This window comes from Tripterygium wilfordii, chromosome 6, assembly GCF_013401445.1.
Source record: "Tripterygium wilfordii isolate XIE 37 chromosome 6, ASM1340144v1, whole genome shotgun sequence".
NCBI classification, from domain to species: Eukaryota; Viridiplantae; Streptophyta; class Magnoliopsida; order Celastrales; family Celastraceae; genus Tripterygium; species Tripterygium wilfordii.
Window position 1 is genome coordinate 6,255,958 of NC_052237.1, and position 25,374 is coordinate 6,281,331.

Below are 25,374 nucleotides of genomic sequence, written 5' to 3' on the forward strand. Positions count from 1 at the left end.
CATCAATGTGGACCGTTGTACTCTATTTAGTGTTCATAGAAGTCTAACTTGCTAGTTTAGCCTTCGTGCAACGTTTCGTAAGTACAAGATGCGAATAGACCAAGTTATGTTTGAAATTGCACAAAAACGTGAAAAGCTCCTCTATGGAGAGAGTTGAGCAATTCCAAAGCATCAATGTGGACCATTGTGCTCTATTTAGTGCTCTTAAAAGTCTAAATTGCTAGTTGAGTCTTCGTGCCACGTTTCGTAAGGTAAAGATGCGAATAGCCCAAGTTATGTTTGAAATTGCACAAAAAAGTGAAAAGCTCCTCTATGGAGAGAGTTGAGCAATTCCAAAGCATCAATGTGGACCGTTGTACTCTATTTAGTGTTCTTAGAAGTCTAACTTGCTAGTTTAGCCTTCGTGCAACGTTTCGCAAGTAAAAGATGCGAATAGACCAAGTTATGTTTCAAATTGCACAAAAACGTGAAAAGCCCCTCTATGGAGAGAGTTGAGCAATTCCAAAGCATCAATGTGGACCGTTATACTCTATTTAGTGTTCTTAGAAGTATAACTTGCTAGTTTAGCCTTCGTGCAACGTTTCGTAAGTTAAAGACTCGAATAGACCAGGTTATGTTTGAAATTGCACAAAAACGTGAAAAGCTCCTCTATGGAGAGAGTTGAGCAATTCCGAAGCATCAATGTGGACCGTTGTACTCTATTTAGTGTTCTCAGAAGTCTAACTTGCTAGTTTAGCCTTCGTGCAACGTTTCGTAAGTAAAAGATGTGAATAGACCAAGATATGTTGAGATTGTACAAAAACGTGAAAAGCTCGTCTATGGAGAGAGTTGAGCAATTGCAAAGCATCAATGTGGACCTTTCTATCTCTATTTTGTCTTCTTAGTAGTCTAACTTGCTAAGTTTAGCTTTCGTGCAATGTTTCGTAAGTTAAAGAAGCGAATAGACCAAGTTGTGTTTGAAATTACAGTAAAACTTGCAAAGCTCGTCTGTGGAGAGAGTTGAGCAATTCCAAAGCATCAATGAGGACCGTTACTCTATTTAGTGTTCTTAGAAGTATAACTTGCTAGTTTAGCTTTCGTGCAACGTTTCGTAAGTTAAAGATGCGAATAGACCAAGTCATGTTTGAAATTGCACAAAATCGTGAAAAGCTCATATGTGGAGAGAGTTGAGCAATTCCAAAGCATGACAATGGACCGTTGCAATCTAATTAGTGTTCTTAGAAGTCTAACTTGCTAGTTTAGCTTTCGTGCAACGTTTTGTAAGTTAAATATCCAAATAGACCTAGTTATGTTGAAATTGTGCAAAAACGTGAAAAGCTCGTCTATGGAGAGAGTTGAGCAATTGCAAAGCATCAATGTGGACCGTTCTATCTCTAGTTTGACTTCTTAGAAGTCTAACTTGCTAAGTTTAGCTTTCGTGCAATGTTTCGTAAGTAAAAGATACAAATAGACCAAGTTATGTTTGAAATTGCACTAAAACGTGAAAAGCTCGTCGATGGAGAGAGTTGAGCAATTCCAAAGCATCAATGTGGACCGTTGTACTCTATTTGGTGCTCTTAAGAGTCTAAATTGTTAGTTGAGCCTTCGTGCCACGTTTCGTAAGGTAAAGATGCGAATAGCCCAAGTTATGTTTGAAATTGCACAAAAAAGTGAAAAGCTCCTCTATGGAGAGAGTTGAGCAATTCCAAAGCATCAATGTGGACCGTTGTACTATATTTAGTGTTCTTAGAAGTCTAACTTGCTAGTTTAGCCTTCGTGCAACGTTTCGCAAGTAAAAGATGCAAATAGACCAAGTTATGTTTGAAATTGCACAAAAACGTGAAATGCTCCTCTATGGAGAGAGTTGACCAATTCCAAAGCATCAATGTGGACCGTTGTACTCTATTTAGTGTTCTTAGAAGTCTAACTGGCTAGTTTAGCCATCGTGCAACGTTTCGCAAGTAAAAGATATGAATAGACCAAGTTATGTTTGAAATTGCTCAAAAACGTGAAAAGCTCCTCTATGGTAAGAGTTGAGGAATTCCAAAGCATCAATGTGGACCGTTGTACTCTATTTAGTGTTCTTAGAAGTATAACTTGCTAGTTTAGCCTTCGTGCAACGTTTCGTAAGTTAAAGACTCGAATAGACCAGGTTATGTTTGAAATTGCACAAAAACGTGAAAAGCTCCTCTATGGAGAGAGTTGAGAAATTCCGAAGCATCAATGTGGACCATTGTACTCTATTTAGTGTTCTCAGAAGTCTAACTTGCTAGTTTAGCCTTCGTGCAACGTTTCGTAAGTAAAAGATGTGAATAGACCAAGATATGTTGAAATTGTACAAAAACGTGAAAAGCTCGTCTATGGAGAGAGTTGAGCAATTGCAAAGCATCAATGTGGACCGTTCTATCTCTATTTTGTCTTCTTAATAGTGTAACTTGCTAAGTTTAGCTTTCGTGCAATGTTTCGTAAGTTAAAGAAGCGAATAGACCAAGTTGTGTTTGAAATTACAGTAAAACTTGCAAAACTCGTCTGTGGAGAGAGTTGAGCAATTCCAAAGCATCAATGAGGACCGTTACTCTATTTAGTGTTCTTAGAAGTATAACTTGCTAGTTTAGCTTTCGTGCAACGTTTCGTAAGTTAAAGATGCGAATAGATCAAGTCATGTTTGAAATTGCACAAAATCGTGAAAAGCTCATCTGTGGAGAGAGTTGAGCAATTTCAAAGCATGACAATGGACCGTTGCAATCTATTTAGTGTTCTTAGAAGTCTAACTTGCTAGTTTAGCTTTCGTGCAACGTTTTGTAAGTTAAATATCCAAAGAGACCTAGTTATGTTGAAATTGTGCAAAAACGTGAAAAGCTCGTCTATGGAGAGAGTTGAGCAATTGCAAAGCATCAATGTGGACCGTTCTATCTCTAGTTTGACTTCTTAGAAGTCTAACTTGCTAAGTTTAGCTTTCGTGCAATGCTTCGTAAGTAAAAGATACAAATAGACCAAGTTATGTTTGAAATTGCACTAAAACGTGAAAAGCTCATCTATGGAGAGAGTTGAGCAATTCCAAAGCTTCAATCTGGACCGTTCTACTTTATTTAGTCTTCTTAGAAGTCTAACTTGCTAGTTTAGCTTTCGTGCAACGTTTCGTAAGTTAAAGATGCGAATAGACCATGTTCTGTTTGAAATTGCACTAAAAAGTGAAAAGCTCGTCTGTGGAGAAAGTTGACCAACTCCAAAGCATCAATGAGAACCGTTGTACTCTATTTAGTGTTCTTGCAAGTCTAACTTGCTAGTTTAGCTTTCATGCAATGTTTCGTAAGTTAAAGATGCGAATAGACCAAGTTATGTTTGAAATTACACAAAAACGTGGAAAGCTCGTCTGTGGAGAGAGTTGAGCAATTCCAAAGCGTGAAAATGGACCATTGTAATCCATTTAGTGTTCTCAGAAGTCTAACTTGCTAGTTTAGCTTTCGTGCAACGTTTCGTAAGTTAAATATACGAATAGACCTAGTTATGTTGAAATTGTACAAAAACGTGAAAAGCTCGTCTATGGAGAGAGTTGAGCAATTGCAAAGCATCAATGTGGACTGTTCTATCTCTATTTTGTCTTCTTAGAAGTCTAACATGGTAAGTTTAGCTTTCGTGCAATGTTTCGTAAGTTAAAGATGCGAATAGACCAAGTTACGTTTGAAATTGCACAAAAACGTGAAAAGCTCATCTGTGCAGAGAGTTGAGCAATTCAAAAGCAAGAAAATGGAACGTTGTAATCTATTTAGTGGTCTTGGAAGTCTAACTTGCTAGTTTAGCTTTCGTGCAACGTTTCGTAAGTTAAATATCTGAATGGACCTAGTTATGTTGAAATTGTTCAAAAACGTGAAATGCTCGTCTATGGAGAGAGTTCAGCAATTGCAAAGCATCAATGTGGACCGTTCTACTCTATTTAGTCTTCTTAGAAGTCTAATATGCTAGTTTAGTTTTCGTGCAACGTTTCGTATGTTAAATATGCGAATAAACCAAGTTATGTTTGAAACTGCACTAAAACGTGAAAAGCTCGTCTTTGGAGAGAGTTGAGCAATTCCAAAGCATCAATGTGGACCGTTCTACTCTATTTAGTTTTCTTAGAAGTCTAACTTGCTAGTTTAACTTTCGTGCAACATTTCGTAAGTTAAAGATGCGAATAGACCAAGTTATGTTTGAAAATGCACCAAAATTTGAAAAGCTCGTCTATGGAGAGAGTTGAGCAATTCCAAAGCTTCAATGCGGACCGTTGTACTCTATTTAGTGTTCTTAGAAGTGTAACTCGCTAGTTTAGCTTTCGTGCAACGTTTCATAAGTTAAGTATCCGAATAGACCTAGTTATGTTGAAATTATACAAAAACGTGAAAAGCTCGTCTATAGAGAGAGTTGAGCAATTGCAAAGCTTCAATGTGGACCGTTCTATCTCTATTTTTTCTTCTTAGAAGTCTAACTTGCTAAGTTTAACTTTCGTGCAATGTTTCGCAAGTTAAAGGTGCGAATAGACCAAGTTATGTTTGAAATTGCACTAAAACGTGAAAAGCTCATCTATGGAGAGAGTTGAGCAATTTCAAAGCTTCAATGTGGACCGTTTTACTCTATTTAGTCTTCTTAGAAGTCCAACTTGCTAGTTTAGCTTTCGTGCAACATTTCGTAAGTTAAATATGCGAATAGGCCAAGTTATGTTTGAAATTGCACTAAAACGTGAAAAGCTCATCTATGGAGAGAGTTGAGCAATTTCAAAGCTTCAATGTGGACCGTTTTACGCTATTTAGGCTTCTTAGAAGTCCAACTTGCTAGTTTAGCTTTCGTGCAACATTTCGTAAGTTAAATATGTGAATAGGCCAAGTTATGTTTGAAATTGCACTAAAAAGTGAAAAGCTCGTCTGTGGAGAAAGTTGACCAACTCCAAAGCATCAATGAGAACCGTTGTACTCTATTTAGTGTTCTTGCAAGTCTAACTTGCTAGTTTAGCTTTCATGCAATGTTTCGTAAGTTAAAGATGCGAATAGACCAAGTTATGTTTGAAATTACACAAAAACGTGGAAAGCTCGTCTGTGGAGAGAGTTGAGCAATTCCAAAGCGTGAAAATGGACCATTGTAATCCATTTAGTGTTCTCAGAAGTCTAACTTGCTAGTTTAGCTTTCGTGCAACGTTTCGTAAGTTAAATATACGAATAGACCTAGTTATGTTGAAATTGTACAAAAACGTGAAAAGCTCGTCTATGGAGAGAGTTGAGCAATTGCAAAGCATCAATGTGGACTGTTCTATCTCTATTTTGTCTTCTTAGAAGTCTAACATGGTAAGTTTAGCTTTCGTGCAATGTTTCATAAGTTAAAGATGCGAATAGACCAAGTTACGTTTGAAATTGCACAAAAACGTGAAAAGCTCATCTGTGCAGAGAGTTGAGCAATTCAAAAGCAAGAAAATGGAACGTTGTAATCTATTTAGTGGTCTTGGAAGTCTAACTTGCTAGTTTAGCTTTCGTGCAACGTTTCGTAAGTTAAATATCTGAATGGACCTAGTTATGTTGAAATTGTTCAAAAACGTGAAATGCTCGTCTATGGAGAGAGTTCAGCAATTGCAAAGCATCAATGTGGACCGTTCTACTCTATTTAGTCTTCTTAGAAGTCTAATATGCTAGTTTAGTTTTCGTGCAACGTTTCGTATGTTAAATATGCGAATAAACCAAGTTATGTTTGAAACTGCACTAAAACGTGAAAAGCTCGTCTTTGGAGAGAGTTGAGCAATTCCAAAGCATCAATGTGGACCGTTCTACTCTATTTAGTTTTCTTAGAAGTCTAACTTGCTAGTTTAACTTTCGTGCAACATTTCGTAAGTTAAAGATGCGAATAGACCAAGTTATGTTTGAAAATGCACCAAAATTTGAAAAGCTCGTCTATGGAGAGAGTTGAGCAATTCCAAAGCTTCAATGCGGACCGTTGTACTCTATTTAGTGTTCTTAGAAGTGTAACTCGCTAGTTTAGCTTTCGTGCAACGTTTCATAAGTTAAGTATCCGAATAGACCTAGTTATGTTGAAATTATACAAAAACGTGAAAAGCTCGTCTATAGAGAGAGTTGAGCAATTGCAAAGCTTCAATGTGGACCGTTCTATCTCTATTTTTTCTTCTTAGAAGTCTAACTTGCTAAGTTTAACTTTCGTGCAATGTTTCGCAAGTTAAAGGTGCGAATAGACCAAGTTATGTTTGAAATTGCACTAAAACGTGAAAAGCTCATCTATGGAGAGAGTTGAGCAATTTCAAAGCTTCAATGTGGACCGTTTTACTCTATTTAGTCTTCTTAGAAGTCCAACTTGCTAGTTTAGCTTTCGTGCAACATTTCGTAAGTTAAATATGCGAATAGGCCAAGTTATGTTTGAAATTGCACTAAAACGTGAAAAGCTCATCTATGGAGAGAGTTGAGCAATTTCAAAGCTTCAATGTGGACCGTTTTACGCTATTTAGGCTTCTTAGAAGTCCAACTTGCTAGTTTAGCTTTCGTGCAACATTTCGTAAGTTAAATATGTGAATAGGCCAAGTTATGTTTGAAATTGCACTAAAACGTGAAAAGCTCATCTGAGGAGAGAGTTGAGCAATTCCAAAGCATGAATGTGGACCGTTGTACTCTATTTAGTTTTCTTAGAAGTCCAGCTTGCTAGTTTAGCCTTCGTGCAACGTTTCGTCAGTGAAAGATGCGAATAGACCAAGTTATGTTTGAAATTGCACTAAAATTTGAAAAGCTCGTCTATGGAGAGAGTTGAGCAATTCCAACACATCAATGTGGACCGTTGTACTCTATTTAGTGTTCTTAGAAGTCTAACGTGCTAGTTTAGCCTTCGTGCAACGTTTCGCTAGTTTAACTTGCGAATACACCTAGTTATGTTGAAATTGTACAAAAACGTGAAAAGCTCGTCTATGGAGAAAGTTGAGCAATTGCAAAGCATCAATGTGGACCGTTCTATCTCTATTTTGTCTTCTTAGAAGTCTAACTTGCCAAGTTTAGCTTTCGTGCAATGTTTCGTAAGTTAAAGATGCGAATAGACCAAGTTATGTTTTAAAATGCACCAAAATTTGAAAAGCTCGTCTATGGAGAGAGTTGAGCAATTCCAAAGCTTCAATGTGGACCGTTGTACTCTATTTAGTGTTCTTAGAAGTCTAACTCGCTAGTTTAGCTTTCGTGCAACGTTTCCTAAGTTAAATATCCGAATAGACCTAGTTATGTTGAAATTGTACAAAAACGTGAAAAGCTCGTCTATGGAGAGAGTTGAGCAATTGCAAAGCATCAATGTCGGCCCTTCTATCTCTATTTTGTCTTCTTAGAAGTCTAACATGCTAAGTTTAACTTTCGTGCAATGTTTCGTAAGTTAAAGGTGCGAATAGACCAAGTTATGTTTGCAATTGCACTAAAACGTGAAAAGCTCGTCTATGGAGAGAGTTGAGCAATTTCAAAGCTTCAATGTGGACCGTTCTACTCTATTTAGTCTTCTTAGAAGTCTAACTTGCTAGTTTAGCTTTCGTGCAACATTTCGTAAGTTAAATATGCGAATAGGCCAAGTTTTGTTTGAAATTGCACTAAAACGTGAAAAGCTCGTCTGTGGAGAGAGTTGAGCAATTCCAAAGCATGAATGTGGACCGTTGTACTCTATTTAGTTTTCTTAGATGTCTATCTTGCTAGTTTAGCCTTCGTGCAACGTTTCGTAAGTTAAAGATGCGAAAGACCAAGTTATGTTCGAAATTGCACTAAAATTGGAAAAGCTTGTCTATGGAGAGAGTTGAGCAATTGCAAAGCATCAATGTGGACCGTTGTACTCTATGTAGTGTTCTTAGACGTCTAACTCACTAGTTTAGCTTTCGTGCAACGTTTCCTAAGTTAAATATCCGAATAGACCTAGTTATGTTGAAATTGTACAAAAACGTGAAGAGCTCGACTATGGAGAGAGTTGAGCAATTGCAAAGCATCAATGTGGACCGTTCTATCTCTATTTTGTCTTCTTAGAAGTCTAACTTGCTAAGTTTAGCTTTCGTGCAATGTTTCGTAAGTTAAACGTGCGAGTACACCAAGTTATGTTTGAAATTGCACTAAAACGTCAAAAGCTCATCTATGGAGAGAGTTGAGCAATTCCAATGCTTCAATGTAGACCGTTGTACTCTATTTAGTGTTCTTAGAAGTTTAACTTGCTAGTTTAGCCTTCGTGCAACGTTTCGTAAGGTAAAGATGCGAATAGACCAAGTTATGTTTGAAATTGCACAAAAATGTGAAAAGCTCGTCGATGGAGAGAGTTTAGCAATTCCAAAGCATCAATGTGGACCGTTGTACTCTTTTTAGTGTTCTTAGACGTCTAACTTGCAAGTTTAGCTTTCGCGCAACATTTCGGAAGTTAAGTATCCGAATAGACCTAGTTATGTTGAAATTGTCCAAAAACGTGAAAAGCTCATCTATGGAGAAAGTTGAGCAATTGCAAAGCATTAATGTGGACTGTTGTACTCTATTTAGTGTTCTTAGAAGTCTAACTTGCTAAGTTTAGCTTTCGTGCAATGTTTCGTAAGTTAAAGATGCGAATAGACCAAGTTATGTTTGAAATTGCACTAAAACGTGAAAAGCTCGTCTATGGAGAGAGTTGAGCAATTCCAAAGCTTCAATGTGGACCGTTCCACTATATTTAGTCTTCTTAGAAGTCTAACTTGCTAGTTTAGCTTTCGTGCAACGTTTCGTAAGTTAAAGATGCCAATAGACCAAGTTATGTTTGAAATTGCACTAAAACGTGAAAAGCTCGTCTGTGGAGAGAGTTGAGCAATTCCAAAGCATCAATGTGGACCGTTGTACTCTATTTAGTGTTCTTAGAATTCTAACTTGCTAGTTTAACCTTCGTGCAACGTTTTGTAAGGTAAAGATGCGAATAGACCAAGTTATGTTTGAAATTGCACTAAAACGTGAAAAGCTCATCTATGGAGAGAGTATAGCAATTCCAAAGCATCAATGTGGACCGTTGTACTCTTTTTAGTGTTCTTAGAAGTCTAACTTGCTGGTTTAGCTTTCGTGCAACGTTTCGTAAGTTAAAGATGCGAATAGACCAAGTTATGTTTGAAATTACAGAAAAACGTGAAAGGCTCGTCTGTGGAGAGAGTTGAGCAATTCAAAAGCATGACAATGGACCTTTGTACTCTATTTAGTGTTCCTAGAAGTCCAACTTGCTACTTTAGCTTTCGTGCAACGTTTCGTAAGTTAAATATCCGAATAGACCTAGTTATGTTGAAATTGCACAAAAACGTGAAAAGCTCATCCGTGGAGAGCGTTGAGCAATTCCAAAGCATCAATGTGGACCGTTGTGCTCTATTTAGTGTTCTTAGAAGTCTAACTTGCTAGTTTAGCTTTCGTACAACGTTTCGTACGTTAAATATCCGGATAGACGTAGATATGTTGAAATTCTACAAAAACGTGAAAAGCTCGTCTATAGAGAGAGTTGAGCAATTGCAAAACATCAATGTAGACCATTCTATCTCTATTTTTTATTCTTAGAAGGCTAACTTGCTAAGTTTAGCTTTCGTGCAATGTTTCGTAAGTTAAAGATGCGAATAGACCAAGTTATGTTTGAAATTACACTAAAACTTCAAAAGCTCATCTGTGGAGAGAGTTGAGCAATTCCAAAGCACCAATAAGGACCGTTGTACTCTATTTAGTGTTCTTAGAAGTATAACTTGCTAGTTTAGCTTTCGTGCAACGTTTCGTAAGTTAAAGATGCGAATAGACCAAGTCATGTTTGAAATTGCACAAAACAATGAAAAGCTCATCTGTGAAGAGAGTTGAGCAATTCCAAAGCATGGCAATGGACCGTTGCAATCTATTTAGTGTTCTTAGAAGTCTAACTGGCTAGTTTAGCTTTCATGCAACGTCTTGTAAGTTAACTATCCAAATAGACCTAGTTATGTTGAAATTGTACAAAAACGTGAAAAGCTCGTCTATGGAGAGAGTTGAGCAATTGCAACGCATCAATGTGGACCGTTCTATCTCTATTTTGACTTCTTAGAAGTCTAACTTGCTCAGTTTAGCTTTCGTGCAATGTTTCGTAAGTAAAAGATGCAAATAGACCAAGTTATGTTTGAAATTGCACTAAAACGTGAAAAGCTCGTCTATGGAGAGAGTTGAGCAATTCCAAAGCTTCAAATTGGACCGTTCCACTCTAGTTAGTCTTCTTAGAAGTCTAAGTTGCTAGTTTAGCTTTCGTGCAACGTTTCGTAAGTTAAAGATGCGAATAGACCATGTTATGTTTGAAATTACACTAAAAAGTGAAAAGCTCGTCTGTGGAGAGAGTTCAGCGACTCCAAAGCATCAATGAGAACCGTTGTACTCTATTTAGTGTTCTTGGAAGTCTAACTTGCTAGTTTAGCTATCGTGCAACGTTTCGTAAGTTAAAGATGCGAATAGACCAAGTTATGTTTGAAATTACACAAAAACGTGAAAAGCTCGTCTGTAGAGAGAGTGGAGCAATTCCAAAGCGTGAAAATGGACCATTGTAATCTATTTAGTGTTCTCAGAAGTCTAACTTGCTAATTTAGCTTTCGTGCAACGTTTCGTAACTTAAATATCCGAATAGACCTAGTTATGTTGAAATTGTGGAAAAAGTGAAAAGCTCGTCTATGGAGAGAGTTGAGCAATTGCAAAGCATCAATGTGGACCGTTCTATCCCAATTTTGTCTTCTTAGAAGTCCAACTTGCTAGGTTTAGCTTTCGTGCAATGTTTCGTAAGTTAAAGATGCGAATAGACCAAGTTATGTTTGAAATTGCACAAAAACATGAAAAGCTCATCTGTGGAGCGAGTTGAGCAATTCAAAAGCAAGAAAATCGAACGTTGTACTCTATTTAGTGGTCTTGGATGTCTAACTTGCTAGTTTAGCTTTCGTGCAACGTTTCGTAAGTTAAATATCCGAGTAGACCTAGTTATGTTGAAATTGTACAAAAACGTGAAAAGCTCATCTATGGAGAGAGTTCAGCAATTGCATAGCATCAATGTGGACCGTTCTACTCTATTTAGTCTTCTTAGAAGTCTAATATGCTAGTTTAGTTTTCGTGCAACGTTTCGCAAGTTAAATATGTGAATAGACCAAGTTATGTTTGAAAGTGCACTAAAACGTGAAAAGCTCATCTTTGGAGAGAGTTGAGCAATTCCAAAGCATCAATGTGGACCGTTCTACTCTATTTAGTTTTCTTAGAAGTCCAACTTGCTAGTTTAACTTTCGTGCAACATTCCGTAAGTTAAAGATGCTAATAGACCAAGTTATGTTTGAAATTGCAGTAAAATTTGAAAAGCTCGTCTATGGAGAGAGTTGAGCAATTCCAAAGCTTCAATGTGGACCGTTGTACTCTATTTAGTGTTCTTAGAAGTCTAACTCGCTAGTTTAGCTTTCGTGCAACAATACGTAAGTTAAATATCCGAATAGACCTAGTTATGTTGAAATTGTACAAAAACGTGAAAAGCTCGTCTATGGAGAGAGTTGAGCAATTGCAAAGCATCAATGTGGACCGTTCTATCTCTATTTTGTCTTCTTAGAAGTCTAACTTGCTAAGTTTAACTTTCGTGCAATGTTTCGTAAGTTAAAGGTGCGAATAGACCAAGTTATGTTTCAAATTGCACTAAAACGTGAAATGCTCGTCTATGGAGAGAGTTGAGCAATTTCAAAGCTTCAATGTGGACCGTTCTACTATATTTAGTCTTCTTAGAAGTCTAACTTGCTAGTTTAGCTTCCGTGCAACATTTAGTAAGTTAAATATGCGAATAGACAAGTTATGTTTGAAATTGCACTAACACGTGAAAAGCTCGTCTGTGGAGAGAGTTGAGCATTTCCAAAGCATGAATGTGGACCGTTGTACTCTATTTAGTTTTCTTAGAAGTCTAACTTCCCAGTTTAGCCTTCGTGCAACGTTTCGTAAGTTAATGAAGCGAATAGACCAAGTTATGTTTGAAATTGCACTAAAATTTGAAAAGCTCGTCTATGGAGAGAGTTGAGCAATTGCAAAGCATCAATGTGGACCGTTGTACTCTATTCAGTGTTCTTAGACATCTAACTCGCTAGTTTAGCTTTCGTGCAACGTTTCGTAGGTTAAGTATCCGAATAGTCCTAGTTAAGTTGAAATTGTACAAAAACGTGAAAAGCTCGTCTATGGAAAGAGTTGAGCAATTGCAAAGCATCAATGTGGACCGTTCTATCTCTATTTTGTCTTCTTAGAAGTCTAACTTGCTAAGTTTAGCTTTCGTGCAATGTTTCGTAAGTTAAAGGTGCGAATAGACCAAGTTATGTTTGAAATTGCACTAAAACGTGAAAAGCTCGTCTATGGAAGGAGTTGAGCAATTCCAAAGCATCAATGTGGACCGTTGTACTCTATTTAGTGTTCTTAGAAGTCTAACTTGCTAGTTTAGCCTTCGTACAACGTTTCGTAAGGTAAAGATGCGAATAGACCAAGTTATGTTAGAAATTGCACAAAAACGTGAAAAGCTCGTCTATGGAGAGAGTTGAGCAATTCCAAAGCATCAATGTGGACCGTTGTACTCTTTTTAGTGTTCTTAGACGTCTAACTTGCTAGTTTAGCTTTTGCGCAACGTTTCGTAAGTTAAGTATCCGAATAGACCTAGTTATGTTGAAATTGTACAAAAACGTGAAAAGCTCGTCTATGAAGAAAGTTGAGCAATTGCAAAGCATCAATGTGGACCGTTCTATTTCTATTTTTGTCTTCTTATAAGTCTAACTTGTTAAGTTTAGCTTTCGTGCAATGTTTCGTAAGTTAAAGATGCGAATAGACCCAGTTATGTTTGAAATTGCACTAAAACGTGAAAAGCTCGTCTATGGAGAGAGTTGAGCAATTCCAAAGCTTCAATGTGGACCGTTCTACTCCATTTAGTCTTCTTAGAAGTCTAACTTGCTAGTTTAGCTTTCGTGCAACGTTTCGTAAGTTAAAGATGTGAATAGACCAAGCTATGTTTGAATTTGCACTAAAACGTGAAAAGCTCGTCTGTGGAGAGAGTTAAGCAATTCCAAAGCATCAATGTGGACTGTTGTACTCCATTTAGTGTTCTTAGAAGTCTAACTTGCTAGTTTAACCTTCGTGCAACGTTTCGTAAGGTAAAGATGCGAATAGACCAAGTTATGTTTGAAATTGCACAAAAACGTCAAAAGCTCGTCTATGGAGAGAGTATGGCAATTTCAAAGCATCAATGTGGACGGTTGTACTCTTTTTAGTGTTCTTAGAAGTCTAACTTGCTAGTTTAGCTTTCGTGCAACGTTTCATAAGTTAAAGATGCTAATAGACCAAGTTATGTTTAAAATTGCACAAAAACGTGAAAAGCTCGTCTGTGGAGAGAGTTGAGCAATTCCAAAGCTTCAATGTGGACCGTTCTACTATATTTAGTCTTCTTAGAAGTCTAACTTGCTAGTTTAGCTTTCGTGGAACGTTTCGTAAGTTAAAGATGCGAATAGACCAAGCTATGTTTGAAATTGCACTAAAACGTGAAAAGCTCGTCTGTGGAGAGAGTTGAGCAATTCCAAAGCATCAATGTGGACCGTTGTACTCCATTTAGTGTTCTTAGAAGTCTAACTTGCTAGTTTAACCTTCGTGCAACGTTTCGTAAGGTAAAGATGCGAATAGACCAAGTTATGTTGTAAATTGCACAAAAACGTCAAAAGCTCGTCTATGGAAAGAGTATGGCAATTTCAAAGCATCAATGTGGACGGTTGTACTCTTTTTAGTGTTCTTAGAAGTCTAACTTGCTAGTTTAGCTTTCGTGCAACGTTTCATAAGTTAAAGATGCTAATAGACCAAGTTATGTTTAAAATTGCATAAAAACGTGAAAAGCTCGTCTGTGGAGAGAGTTAAGCAATTCAAAAGCATGACAATGGACCGTTGTACTCTATTTAGTGTTCCTAGAAGTCCAACTTGCTAGTTTAGCTTTCGTGTAACATTTCGTAAGTTAAATATCCGAATAGACCTAGTTATGTTGAAATTGCACAGAAACGTGAAAAGCTCGTCCGTGGAGAGAGCTGAGCAATTCCAAAGCATCAATGTGGACCGTTGTGCTCTATTTAGTGTTCTTAGATGTCTAACTTGCTAGTTTAGCTTTCGTACAACGTTTCGTAAGTTAAATATCCGAATAGACCTAGATATGTTGAAATTGTACAAAAACGTGAAAAGCTCGTCTATGGAGAGAGTTGAGAAATTGCAAAGCATCAATGTGGACCGTTGTACCCCATTTAGTGTTCTTAGAAGTCTAACTTGCTAGTTTAACGTTCGTGCAACGTTTCGTATGGTAAAGATGCGAATAGACCAAGTTATGTTTAAAATTACACAAAAACGTGAAAAGCTCGTCTGTGGAGAGAGTTAAGCAATTCAAAAGCATGACAATGGACCGTTGTACTCTATTTAGTGTTCCTAGAAGTCTAACTTGCTAGTTTAGCTTTCGTGCAACGTTTCGTAAGTTAAATATCCGAATAGACCTAGTTATGTTGAAATTGCACAAAAACGTGAAAATCTCGTCCGTGGAGAAAGTTGAGCAATTCCAAAGCATCAATGTGGACCGTTGTGCTCTATTAAGTGTTCTTAGATGTCTAACTTGCTAGTTTAGCTTTCGTACAACGTTTCGTAAGTTAAATATCCGAATAGACCTAGATATGTTGAAATTGTACAAAAACGTGAAAAGCTCGTCTATGGAGAGAGTTGAGCAATTGCAAAGCATCAATGTAGACCGTTCTCTCAGTATTTTGTCTTCTTAGAAGTCTAACTTGCTAAGTTTAGCTTTCGTGCAATGTTTCGTAAGTTAAAGATTCGAATAGACCAAGTTATGTTTGAAATTGCACAAAAACGTGAAAAGCTCGTCTATGGAGAGAGTTAAGCAATTCCAAAGCATCAATGTGGACGGTCGTACTCTTTTTAGTGTTCTTAGACGTCTAACTTGCTAGTTTAGCTTTCGAGCAACGTTTCGTAAGTTAAGTATCCGAATAGACCTAGTTATGTTGAAATTGTACAAAAACGTGAAAAGCTCATCTATGGAGAAAGTTGAGCAATTGCAAAGCATCAATGTGGACCGTTGTACTATATTTAGTGTTCTTAGAAGTCTAAGTTGCTACTTTAGCTTTCGTGCAACGTTTCGTAAGTTAAATATCCGAAGAGACCTAGTTATGTTGAAATTGTACAAAAACATGAAAAGCTTGTCTATGGAGAGAGTTGAGCAATTTCAAAGCATCAATGTGGACCGTTGTACTCTATTTAGTGTTCTTAGAAGTCTAACTTGCTAGTTTAGCTTTCGTGCAATGTTTCGTCAATTAATATCCTAATAGACCTAGTTATGTTGAGATTGTACAAAAACGTGAAAAGCTCGTCTATGGAGAGAGGTGAGCAATTGCAAAGCATCAATGTGGTCCGTTCTACTCTATTTAGTCTTCTTAGAAGTCTAACTTGCTAGTTTAGCTTTCGTGCAACGTTTCGTAAGTTAAACATGTGAATCGACCAAGTCATGTTTGAAATTACACTAAAACATGAAAAGCTCGTCTGTGGAGAGAGTTGAGCAGTTCCAAAGCATCAATGTGGACCGTTCTACTCTATTTAGTCTTCTTAGAAGTCTAACTTGCTGGTTTTGCTTTCGTCCAACGTTTCGTAAGTTAAAGATGCGAATAGACCAAGTTATGTTTGAAATAGCACTAAAACGTGAATAGCTCGTCTGTGGAGAGAGTTGAGCAATTCTAAAGCATCAATGTGAACCGTTCTACTCTATTTAGTCTTCTTAGAAGTCTAACTTTCTAGTTTAGCTTTCGTGCAATGTTTCGTAAGTTAAATATGCGAATAGACCAAGTTATGTTTGAAATTACACTAAAATGTGAAAAGCTCGTCTTTGGAGAGAGTTGAGCAATTCCAAAGCATCAATGAGGACCGTTGTACTCTATTTAGTGTTCTTAAAAGTTGAACTTGCTAGTTTAGCTTTCGTGGAACGTTTCGTAAGTTAAAGATGCGAATTGATGAAGTTATGTTTGAAATTGCACAAAAACGTGAAAAGTTCGTTTGTGGAGAGAGTTGAGCAGTTCCAAAACATGAAAATGGACCGTTGTAATCTATTTAGTGTTCTTAGAAATCTAACTTACTAGTTTAACTTTCGTGCAACGTTTCGTAAATTAAATATCCGAATAGAACTAGTTATGTTGAAATTGTACAAAAACGTGAAAAGCTCGTATATAGATATAAAGCATATTGTGATGATAATATGTAGATGAAACCCTCCCAGACTTTATTTTTCTTCGAACTCTGTTCCAAAAGAAGGAAATTGTACTCATATCAAAGACAAAAGCCAAATACAAAATCAAAATATTTCCATATAAACCCAAAATAAAAGACGAACGATCGAATAGTGAACGTGTTTTTCTTAGGAGCAAACAGTGGTTATTCGCTATTGCAAACCTAGATATGACATTCATCCAAAGTATATAGGAGTAGGCCAGTAGGGCTTGATCTACAAGAATGTACAATCGAGAGAGGACGAGAGATTATTACCGATGCTGCTTGTGATTTGATTCGACGAAGAACGATATGTGCAGGCGCTGTAGGAGACGAGTAAGCTACACAATAACAGAAATTTTGGTTTATTTTTCAGAGAGGTCCTCCGCTGCTCGTTAGCCTAGCAGTAGCAGTGCCTTCCCGAGTGAAACATGTTTACCGTATTACCCTCTCTCTTTTATCTCTTTCCCTTTTAGCCCCGTCGACGTAGCCAACCCACTGGTGCTGGTCCCAGAAAAGCTTAAGCCTAGAGGCTCGAACCCAAGCCCATATCAGAAACCACTTTTCCTCCAGGCCCTAGGTGCCAATTTCTAAATGGCCCAAATTGAATGTCCATATTCTGACCATGATCCACTGGACAAGCCCCAGTTGCCAATTTCTCAGGCCCATATTTTTGGCCCTAAAGAATCAATTGGATCAAAGCCCATAGGAACGGGGAACAAACATTTGAGCCGAATGCTTTAACTGAGTTTCGGGTGCTTGTCCATGTTCCCTTGACAACTGAACTATTGGCTCCTCCTGGACATTTAACAACTAACAACAAGTATCCTTGATTTTACAACTTGTAAGAGACAACTTCACATGTTACCAAAATCAGTGTTGTGTGGATGAAGATTTTTAAGGATAAATAATGTCAGGTTGTAACTTAGTTGTGTCTGTTATATAGTCTTGTCATTTCACAACTTCTGGTTCAAAAAATAAGTTCAGTGGACATAAGGGTAATCTGGGTTGGCAGTGTCTCTCTCTCCCAACATTTTTTAGACATCAAGAGCTAACATTTTCTGTCACTCGGAGCCCAATTTAAAGTTTGATGAATCTGCTTCACCGTTGTTATTGTGGATTGTGGTACATGCATGCATGCGATGTTTGATTTAGACCACTTGTTTTTTGTGCGTTGATGACTTCGTTTTGTATGGTTTTCAGCTGCAGAAATGTTCCTCCCAAATGGCTAAGCTACAGAATCACTGTCGCCCACCTGTTCGATAAAATGCCAAAATGAAAAATGGTGTCTTGAAAATAGTGTCTGACGCTGCCCTTTTGTCATAATCTCTGAAATTACTACAGCTCCATGCAATCTGTTAATTCCTTTGGGATTGACGTTCAGTGCAGGACCACTGAGTCTGAGTATTCCTCTTACCTTAATTCTTATGACAGGATGATATATAGTGGTCCTATAATCCTACTGGCGCAATCCTCCCTCTCAAGTCCTTTTTCTATCATAAGTTGTGGCAATCTTATACCAAAAGGACTTCTTGAGACATGGGACTACTCTTTAAAATTAAAGTGGTAAGAGCTTCTTGATAATATTGAGAAAAATTCATGACAAATCAGCAGAAGTTGTGTTACTCACGAATCATATATATGTATGTAATGATTGAAAACTTATCAAATCCAAAAGCAAAGGAGGCCAGAATATTGAATGACACATCTACTTGATCAATCTCATCATCATCATCTTCAAGTTTATCTCAACCGACCACAGTATATATTAATTGCTCCTTTTTGTTCTTCATTTTATTTATCCCCCTCCTTTAATAAAGTTGACATGAACCCACACACACCATAAAAGAACTAAATTACTAGTATTTAGTTCTTACTTCAGAGAGTCGTGTATATATATATATACACAGATATATCCTCTTGTTAAGGCTGCTTGCTGCAGCTTCAATGCAGAAAAAGAGTAGCTACGCAATCACACTTATATCATTAAATTCAAAAGGCCTAATCAACATTCAAATAATTCGTCTGCTGGAGAAGAGAATCACCTAGCTCCTTTACAAATTAACAACTAATATAGCTAGAAAATAACCCATTAAATAGCAAAAAAAGAAAGAAAGAAAGTAAAAGTGTAAAATTCAAGTCAAAGAAAGAGATCAAGAAAAAGAAAAGAGAGGGGGAGCAAATGATGACTTGTTTTAGTACTAATCAAAAATCATAAATAGCGCAAAACGATAACCAAATCATTTTTAAAAATTGAATTCACAGTCAAATAACAAGGTAAAGGTAAAATTAATAATGGGATAGATATGATATGATCGATCGATGTGCATATATATCGTGTCACACTCATATTGCCTAACCATGCGTCGCTTGCGAACTTTTGACAAACTGACAAGGAATTAAGGAAAGTAAGTGTGTGTGTGTGGGTGTGGTGGGGTAAACTTGGATATATGGACCCTTATAATCATCTTTTTACCGACTACAAATTGTGATTTTCAAGCTAATCAAAAGTTTTGTTACCAACTCTGACTAATTGCACTATCAACTTCCACTATTTCTTGTCTGTTAACCACCTAATACTAGACATTAAGCAGACCAAAAAGCTACCACTTGTACCTTCAAACTATTTCTAGCCCTAGCTTTTCAAATGTAGAGAATACCATAATAATAACAATTAATAATGTTGTTAAGAAACTTGGGTTTGGAAAATTTTATGCATACTCTTTCATGCAGTAATAATTAATTAGTGCATTAACCACAGTGAACAATGGTGGAGCTTAATAATAACTCTTCTTTTGGCTGAAGGTGGGAGTCTTCAGGTGAGATTATATATAATATAATAATATATGTATGTAGAATATAGCTCTCTCAAGGTCAGCCAACTTGAATGCACGAACACTTTTTCTAAATTAAAAAGAAAACACAATAAAATATCATATACAGAACCCATGAATGAGCAAAATATATAATTCGTATACAATATTGGAGCTAGCTCATATATTTATAACCCTAATTAATAGCACTCAAAAGCAAGAACATAAAAAAAAAATTTCTTTTGCCATCATAATTCATCACTTCTTATAAATGATAGTCTCATATATTTTCATATATATATATATATATATAATGGTTGAAAGTTTCACTGTCCCGGAATCTCCCACATTAAAATAACTCTTTTTGGGTGGGAATGCATGGACCAACAACTGGCTGGATATGCATTTGCGACTTGGTTAAGTGCCTGCCTGCCTTGTGGCTTGTGGGGTTGACCACTACTTTTAGATTCACTAACTAATTAATCAATTTGGAGACACAAAGACCCCACATAAGGATGTGGTCATAAATCATAATATGTATAAGATTCGGAAAAGCTAGCTGAATGTATATATATATATATGACTTCCATTCCATGGCCAGATAGAGCCAATTAATTAAGCTATACAACTGTGAAAATATATTGTTAATGATATACAGTTCATCACAACAAACACAGAGAACAGGAGGCATGCATTAGTTTCAGATCGATCTGGCTGACTTTGTCTCTGGAAATCTGCATGCCTTATAAACACAAATACGTACAAAGTTGCAAGATGATAAAACATCACTGACCACTGATCATAACTAATAATAACTTTATATCCCATTACTTTTCATGTTTGTGCATGTAAAAATGACTCGACCGAATTAATATGTGACTGACAGGCTCGAATCCTGCCCGACCAAATTCTATCTTTGTGCCATTTCAATGTTCTTCAACAAAGTAAATGGTCAATTTAAATCACTATGAATATGAATGTGTTTGGATTGAGAGATTTCAATTAATTATTTTGTTTGGATAGTTTGAAAAAAAATTAAGGAGATGAATTGGAAGAGAATTGAGAGTAAAATTTCATTAAACTTTTGTTAAAATACTTCTTCCCCGAAATGGGGTCATTTGGAGCGGAGCATGTACTAACTAAGTTATTTGTAGATTAAAAACATATTTTATCCTTATACATAATACTTTATCATAAAAATAAGGATAAATTAATAAATTAAACCAATTTTTTTCATTCTTTTTTTTAAAATATATCCAAAACATGAGAGAAATAAAAATATTCTAACTTCCATTATTCTCTTCCTTTAACTTTGCCATAAAAGGATGCTACATATTGGCCTTGTTGAGACTCGAGAGGTCGATACATATCAAGACTCGAGAGTCTGTGTGTACAGACCTGTAAAGTTATGGAATATGGCATGGAGAGTGGGCCCCAGGGAGAAAGTAGTTGATGGGCCCAATAAATGGTCCCACAAATGAGCCCAAGTGTCGGGTGGCTACCCCGTTGGGTAACAAGGAGAAGGACCATTACAGGATTTGTGGATCCGATGAGGAGACGACTGAGGAGGCCCTTTTCACTCTCACTCTCCCACGTTGGGTTCACATCAACACATACATACATACATACATACATACAACATCCCCAATTGCTCCATTCTCCCTTTTTACCTATACCAGAAAAACCATTACATGACTGATATGAGCTTTCGGGTCCATAAGCCAAAAAGATTCACTACTACTAGACCATTATCCAAATAATTATTTTGCGACTTACTAGTAAGTATTTGAGAACAGATCTTCTCATGCCCAGCCCCAAAAATTTACCAGGAAGAAAACAACTTTCATCATTTTGAGCATTAATACTAGGAAGATGACCTAATCTGACGCTATATGTAGTGTAGTTCATATATTATTGTTAATTTTCTTTTCTAAGTTTTTTTATGATGGCTGGGGTCCATTCTTATTCCTCTCAATCAAACTGCAAATCAATACAATAATCAGATTCCAGAAGGGGGAAAGAAAAGTCCAAGAAAAATAAAAGTAAAAAAGAAAACTGTAACGTATGTAAGAATCCAATGCTGACAAAAGTTGAAAATGATCGTCAACTCGCAACTGCTATATATATATATATATATATATATATATATATATATTCAAACTTTCATTAATGAAACCCAAATATCCTTACCTCCCCATAAACATCACTTGTGTATTTTTTTCAATGTATCCCGCATTAACAATATCCTTTCTTCCTTGGTCGTGGACCATATGCCATTAATGCAAGAAAAATGCCCTGTATGGTAGTATCATAGTCAATGTCATATTTCTCAGGCCATCTTATTCGATGCACTATTGTATTTCCTTTTTCAATGTTGGTTTTGCAATATATTTGTCGCTTATCAAAAGAAAAACCTTACAATTTTATCTGTTATAATTACTAAAATAATTGCTTTCTATTTTTAACATGCAATTTTTATGTCGAAATATACTAATTCTATTTTATTTTTTTAAAATCAGGTACAAACATAATTAATAACAGAAATTTAGAGGTGTAAGAAGTGGCGTATAAAATACTGTGTGACTAAAATAATCCAGGGGGGGGCACACTGTAAAATAGAAAGAAAAAAAAATGGTGTGGCAATGATGAGAAGGAAGGGCCGAAGGGGCATAAGTGGGCACAGGATAAGCACGTGGGGGCGGCCTTTCTCATTTCACGCTGGCACATTCATAGCAGCAAATATGCCTTGAACCCATTTTCTATTTTATTCTTCCAGAGAAAGGAAAAGAGAGAATTTTTCATAGTTTTTCCATACTGATACTGTGTTGTCAAGTTGTAGACCATTTTCTTTATATGTATTTATTACATTGTGCACAATATCTGTAGCACTTTTACTATGCTCTGTAATTTGATTTGACTTGGTGTTGGTGTAAATCTTGATGGGATTGAAGTTGGTTTTTGCATGTCCAAATCATATTGGGTATAAGAATTTTTGACTGAAAAGACACAGGCTTTGGAGTGTTATTTGATCCTGAGGTTGTCAATTTTGTGCCTTAAAATCTTCATTCGTAAACACCCACAACAGAAAAACAAGAGAAAAAAAACTCTTCTTGGCGATTGGAATTCCTTCTCTGATCTCTTGTCCAAAGAAAACATCAATTCTCTCTTCCTTTTATTTTTGTTTCTAGAACTCTTCATGGGGTTGAGGTCTCCATACAGGATATGATGTCTCTGAAGAGCAACTTTTAATTGTTGTTGACGGAGGAGCATACAAAGAACAGGTTCTGGGTGGTCTCTGAATCAGATATGTTGAAGTGGTGGATGCGATGAAAAGTACTAATTGAGAAGTAAATCAGAAGGAGTAGCCATGAAGTTTATGAAACTGGGTTCTCGGCCAGATACTTTCTACACTTGTGAGGCTGTAAGGTAAGGATGACACTGGTTAAGCATCAAGTTGTTGGGTGGTGGTTGTTTGATTATGTATGTTCTTTGAAGGAGATGACAACAGGAGTTTCTTTTGCTTCAAATGCAGGTCTGTTTCCTCTGAAGTTTCTAGTGACCTCATAATTCAAGTGAAAGGAAGTAGATATTTGCTTCACAAGGTAAAAAAAAAAAAAAAAAAGAAGTCCATGATCTTTAGTAGTCAAGGTGTTTGTTTAAAGTCACTTGAATTATGATGTTACTGTTTTCTGTGTTGATTCTCTGTAAGTTCATTTTTTGCAGTTCCCTCTGTTGTCAAAGTGTTTGCGTCTGCAGAAGCTATGCTCTGAATCACCTGAATCTTCAAGCCACCAATTAGTCCAACTCCCTGATTTACCTGGTGGAGTTGAGGCATTTGAACTGTGCGCGAAGTTCTGTTATGGTATCACAATCACTCTCAGTGCCTATAACATTGTACCGGCACGACATGCCGCCGAGTACTTGCAGATGACTGAGGATGTTGAGAAGGGGAACTTGATATACAAAATTGAAGTCTTCTTCAACTCCTGCATCCTTCAAGGATGGAAGGATTCTATTGTCACCCTACAAAGTACAAGGGCCTTTCCATTGTCATCTGAGGACCTTGGAATCACTAGCAGATGTCTTGAATCAATTGCCTCAAAAGTCTTTACCCACCCATCAAAGGTGAGTTTGTCACAGAGTCATTCCAGAAGGGTTAGGGATGATGTTTCGTGTAACGGAGGTGAGAGCCAGAGACATAACCAAGCAATCAGGGGTTGGTGGGCTGAAGATATTGCAGAATTGGGGATAGAACTTTATTGGAGAACCATGATAGCTATTAAATCTAGTGGAAGAGTACCCTCCAATCTTATCGGTGACGCTTTGAAAATCTATGCAGCTAGATGGCTACCCAATATATCACCCAGAGATGGGAATGTTTATAAGAAAGAAGGATGTGATTCTGATTCAGATTCTACAATCGAAATGAATTCAAAGCATAGGCTGCTATTGGAATCAATGGTAAGTTTGTTACCGGGTGACAAAGGCGCTGTTTCTTGCAGTTTCCTTCTTAAACTCTTAAAGGCATCCAATATTCTTAACGCTTCTTCTTCATCAAAGATGGAATTAGCAAGAAGGGTTGGAGTTCAATTAGAGGAAGCAAGAGTCAGTGATCTGTTAATACCTTCACTGTCATACAAAAGTGACACTTTATATGATGTAGATATAGTTCTGACAATATTGGAGGAGTTCATGTTACAAGGGCAAAGTCCACCGACAACCCCTCCAAGATCCAAGCTTGGGTTTGAGAGGAGAAGATCAAGGTCTGCGGAGAACATTGATTTTGAGCTTCAAGGGAGTAGAAGGTCTTCCTCAGCATCACATAGCTCAAAATTGAAAGTGGCAAAGCTTGTGGATGGATATCTTCAGGAGATTGCGAGGGACGTAAATTTGCCTCTATCGAAGTTTACTGCAGTTGCGGAATCCATCCATGAATTCTCAAGGCTTGACCATGATGATCTCTACAGAGCTATTGACATCTATCTTAAGGTATATTTGGTCTCAATAGTTAGTTCATGTGACCAGAATGAAGATAACCAACTCTTTTGACCTTTGGAATCATGTCATTCATGTCACAGTGCTCAGGATTCCTTGGTGGTTAGGATTTTGCTTATCTAACCTAACAATTTTGGCATAGATTTCTATATCCTGAATTCTTTGACTTGTGTTCATTGTGTTGATTATCTATTCAAGATTAGGTGCTCAGAAGTCAAACTAACAATAGAATCTTTTTCTGTTTTCCACTATGAGTTCTTTCGGGCTGAGAAATGCTGATGAATTCTAAAATGATCAAAATTTAGAATTACACAGATTGTGTTACCAGTAGAGAATTTTAAGGTTCATGTAATTAAGCTAATTCAGTTCAATATGCAGGCGCATCCAGATTTAAACAAGAGTGAAAGAAAAAGGTTGTGTAGAATCTTGGACTGCAAAAAACTGTCCATGGATGCCTGCATGCATGCTGCACAAAATGAGCTACTTCCACTGAGGGTAGTAGTACAAGTTCTCTTCTTTGAGCAAGCTAGAGCCACCAAGAATGGTGCCAAAGTGACTGAACTTCCATGCAACATCAAGGCACTTCTGACTGCCAACGGTATTCACCCTTCAAAGCCTACATCACCATTAAGTACTACTAATTCCATTCGAGCGGACGATCAGTGGAGTGTCTCGGGCCTTAAATCACCAAAGTCAAGAACATCAACTTTAAGGATGAAGCTGGCCGAAGACGATGATTTGGACATAAATGACATGAACCCGAATGGAATTGGAAGATCTTCCAAGTTTAAGGCTTTCTGTGCTATTCCAACGCAACCCAAAAGAATGTTCAGTAAGTTAATGTCTATGAATAGAAATCCTAGTGAGAAAAAATGAGTGAGTTTTGTTAATTACTTGAATATTAATGCTTTGAACTCTGTAGCTGAAATGCCCAATGTGCATTATTGATGTAGTCTAATATAATAAGAATCAACAGTTTCAGGACAGGACATGTCATTTGTGGGAAAATAGAATATGAAATCTGAGTTGGAGATGAACAATTGTGAGCCAATATTACTGTTTTTGTTTTTTTACTCTCTCTGCAACACCTGCATTTGTCTCTCCTTCATCTGATTGGATCTTAACATGTTCATTGGAATATTTTCTTGTTACTTTCTTGTGTCTGACACTATGCAAGTGCTGTTTACAATTGGACTTTCTTTGTCGCCTTCTTTTTGGTTTTAGTCAATCTCATGTAGAATCATAAACAGAACATGTTTTGGCATCAAAGACATCTGATTTTATGCTCGTTCTGATTCATTTTAGTTCAGTCCAGACAGTGACACCGA

The 25,374-nt window shown here is 36.9% G+C and overlaps 1 protein-coding gene across 1 annotated transcript; it reads left to right on the plus strand.

The window, feature by feature from the left end:
* The first annotated feature begins 21,726 nt into the window (after positions 1–21,726).
* LOC120000386 (BTB/POZ domain-containing protein At1g67900-like) lies at positions 21,727–25,119 on the plus strand. The gene is made up of 4 exons (XM_038848457.1): positions 21,727–22,477; positions 22,584–22,653; positions 22,775–24,040; positions 24,425–25,119. The coding sequence occupies exons 1-4, from the start codon at positions 22,419–22,421 to the stop codon at positions 24,920–24,922; spliced, it is 1,893 nt and encodes a 630-aa protein (XP_038704385.1). The 5' UTR covers positions 21,727–22,418; the 3' UTR covers positions 24,923–25,119.
* The last annotated feature ends 255 nt before the right edge of the window (positions 25,120–25,374 follow it).

Coding starts and splice junctions, on each gene's coding strand:
- LOC120000386 (XM_038848457.1), top strand. CDS start 22,419: ATGAAGTTTATGAAACTGGGTTCTCGGCCAGATACTTTCTACACTTGT. Junction 22,478..22,583: donor TACACTTGTGAGGCTGTAAG/GTAAGGATGACA, acceptor CTTCAAATGCAG/GTCTGTTTCCTCTGAAGTTT. Junction 22,654..22,774: donor GTAGATATTTGCTTCACAAG/GTAAAAAAAAAA, acceptor CATTTTTTGCAG/TTCCCTCTGTTGTCAAAGTG.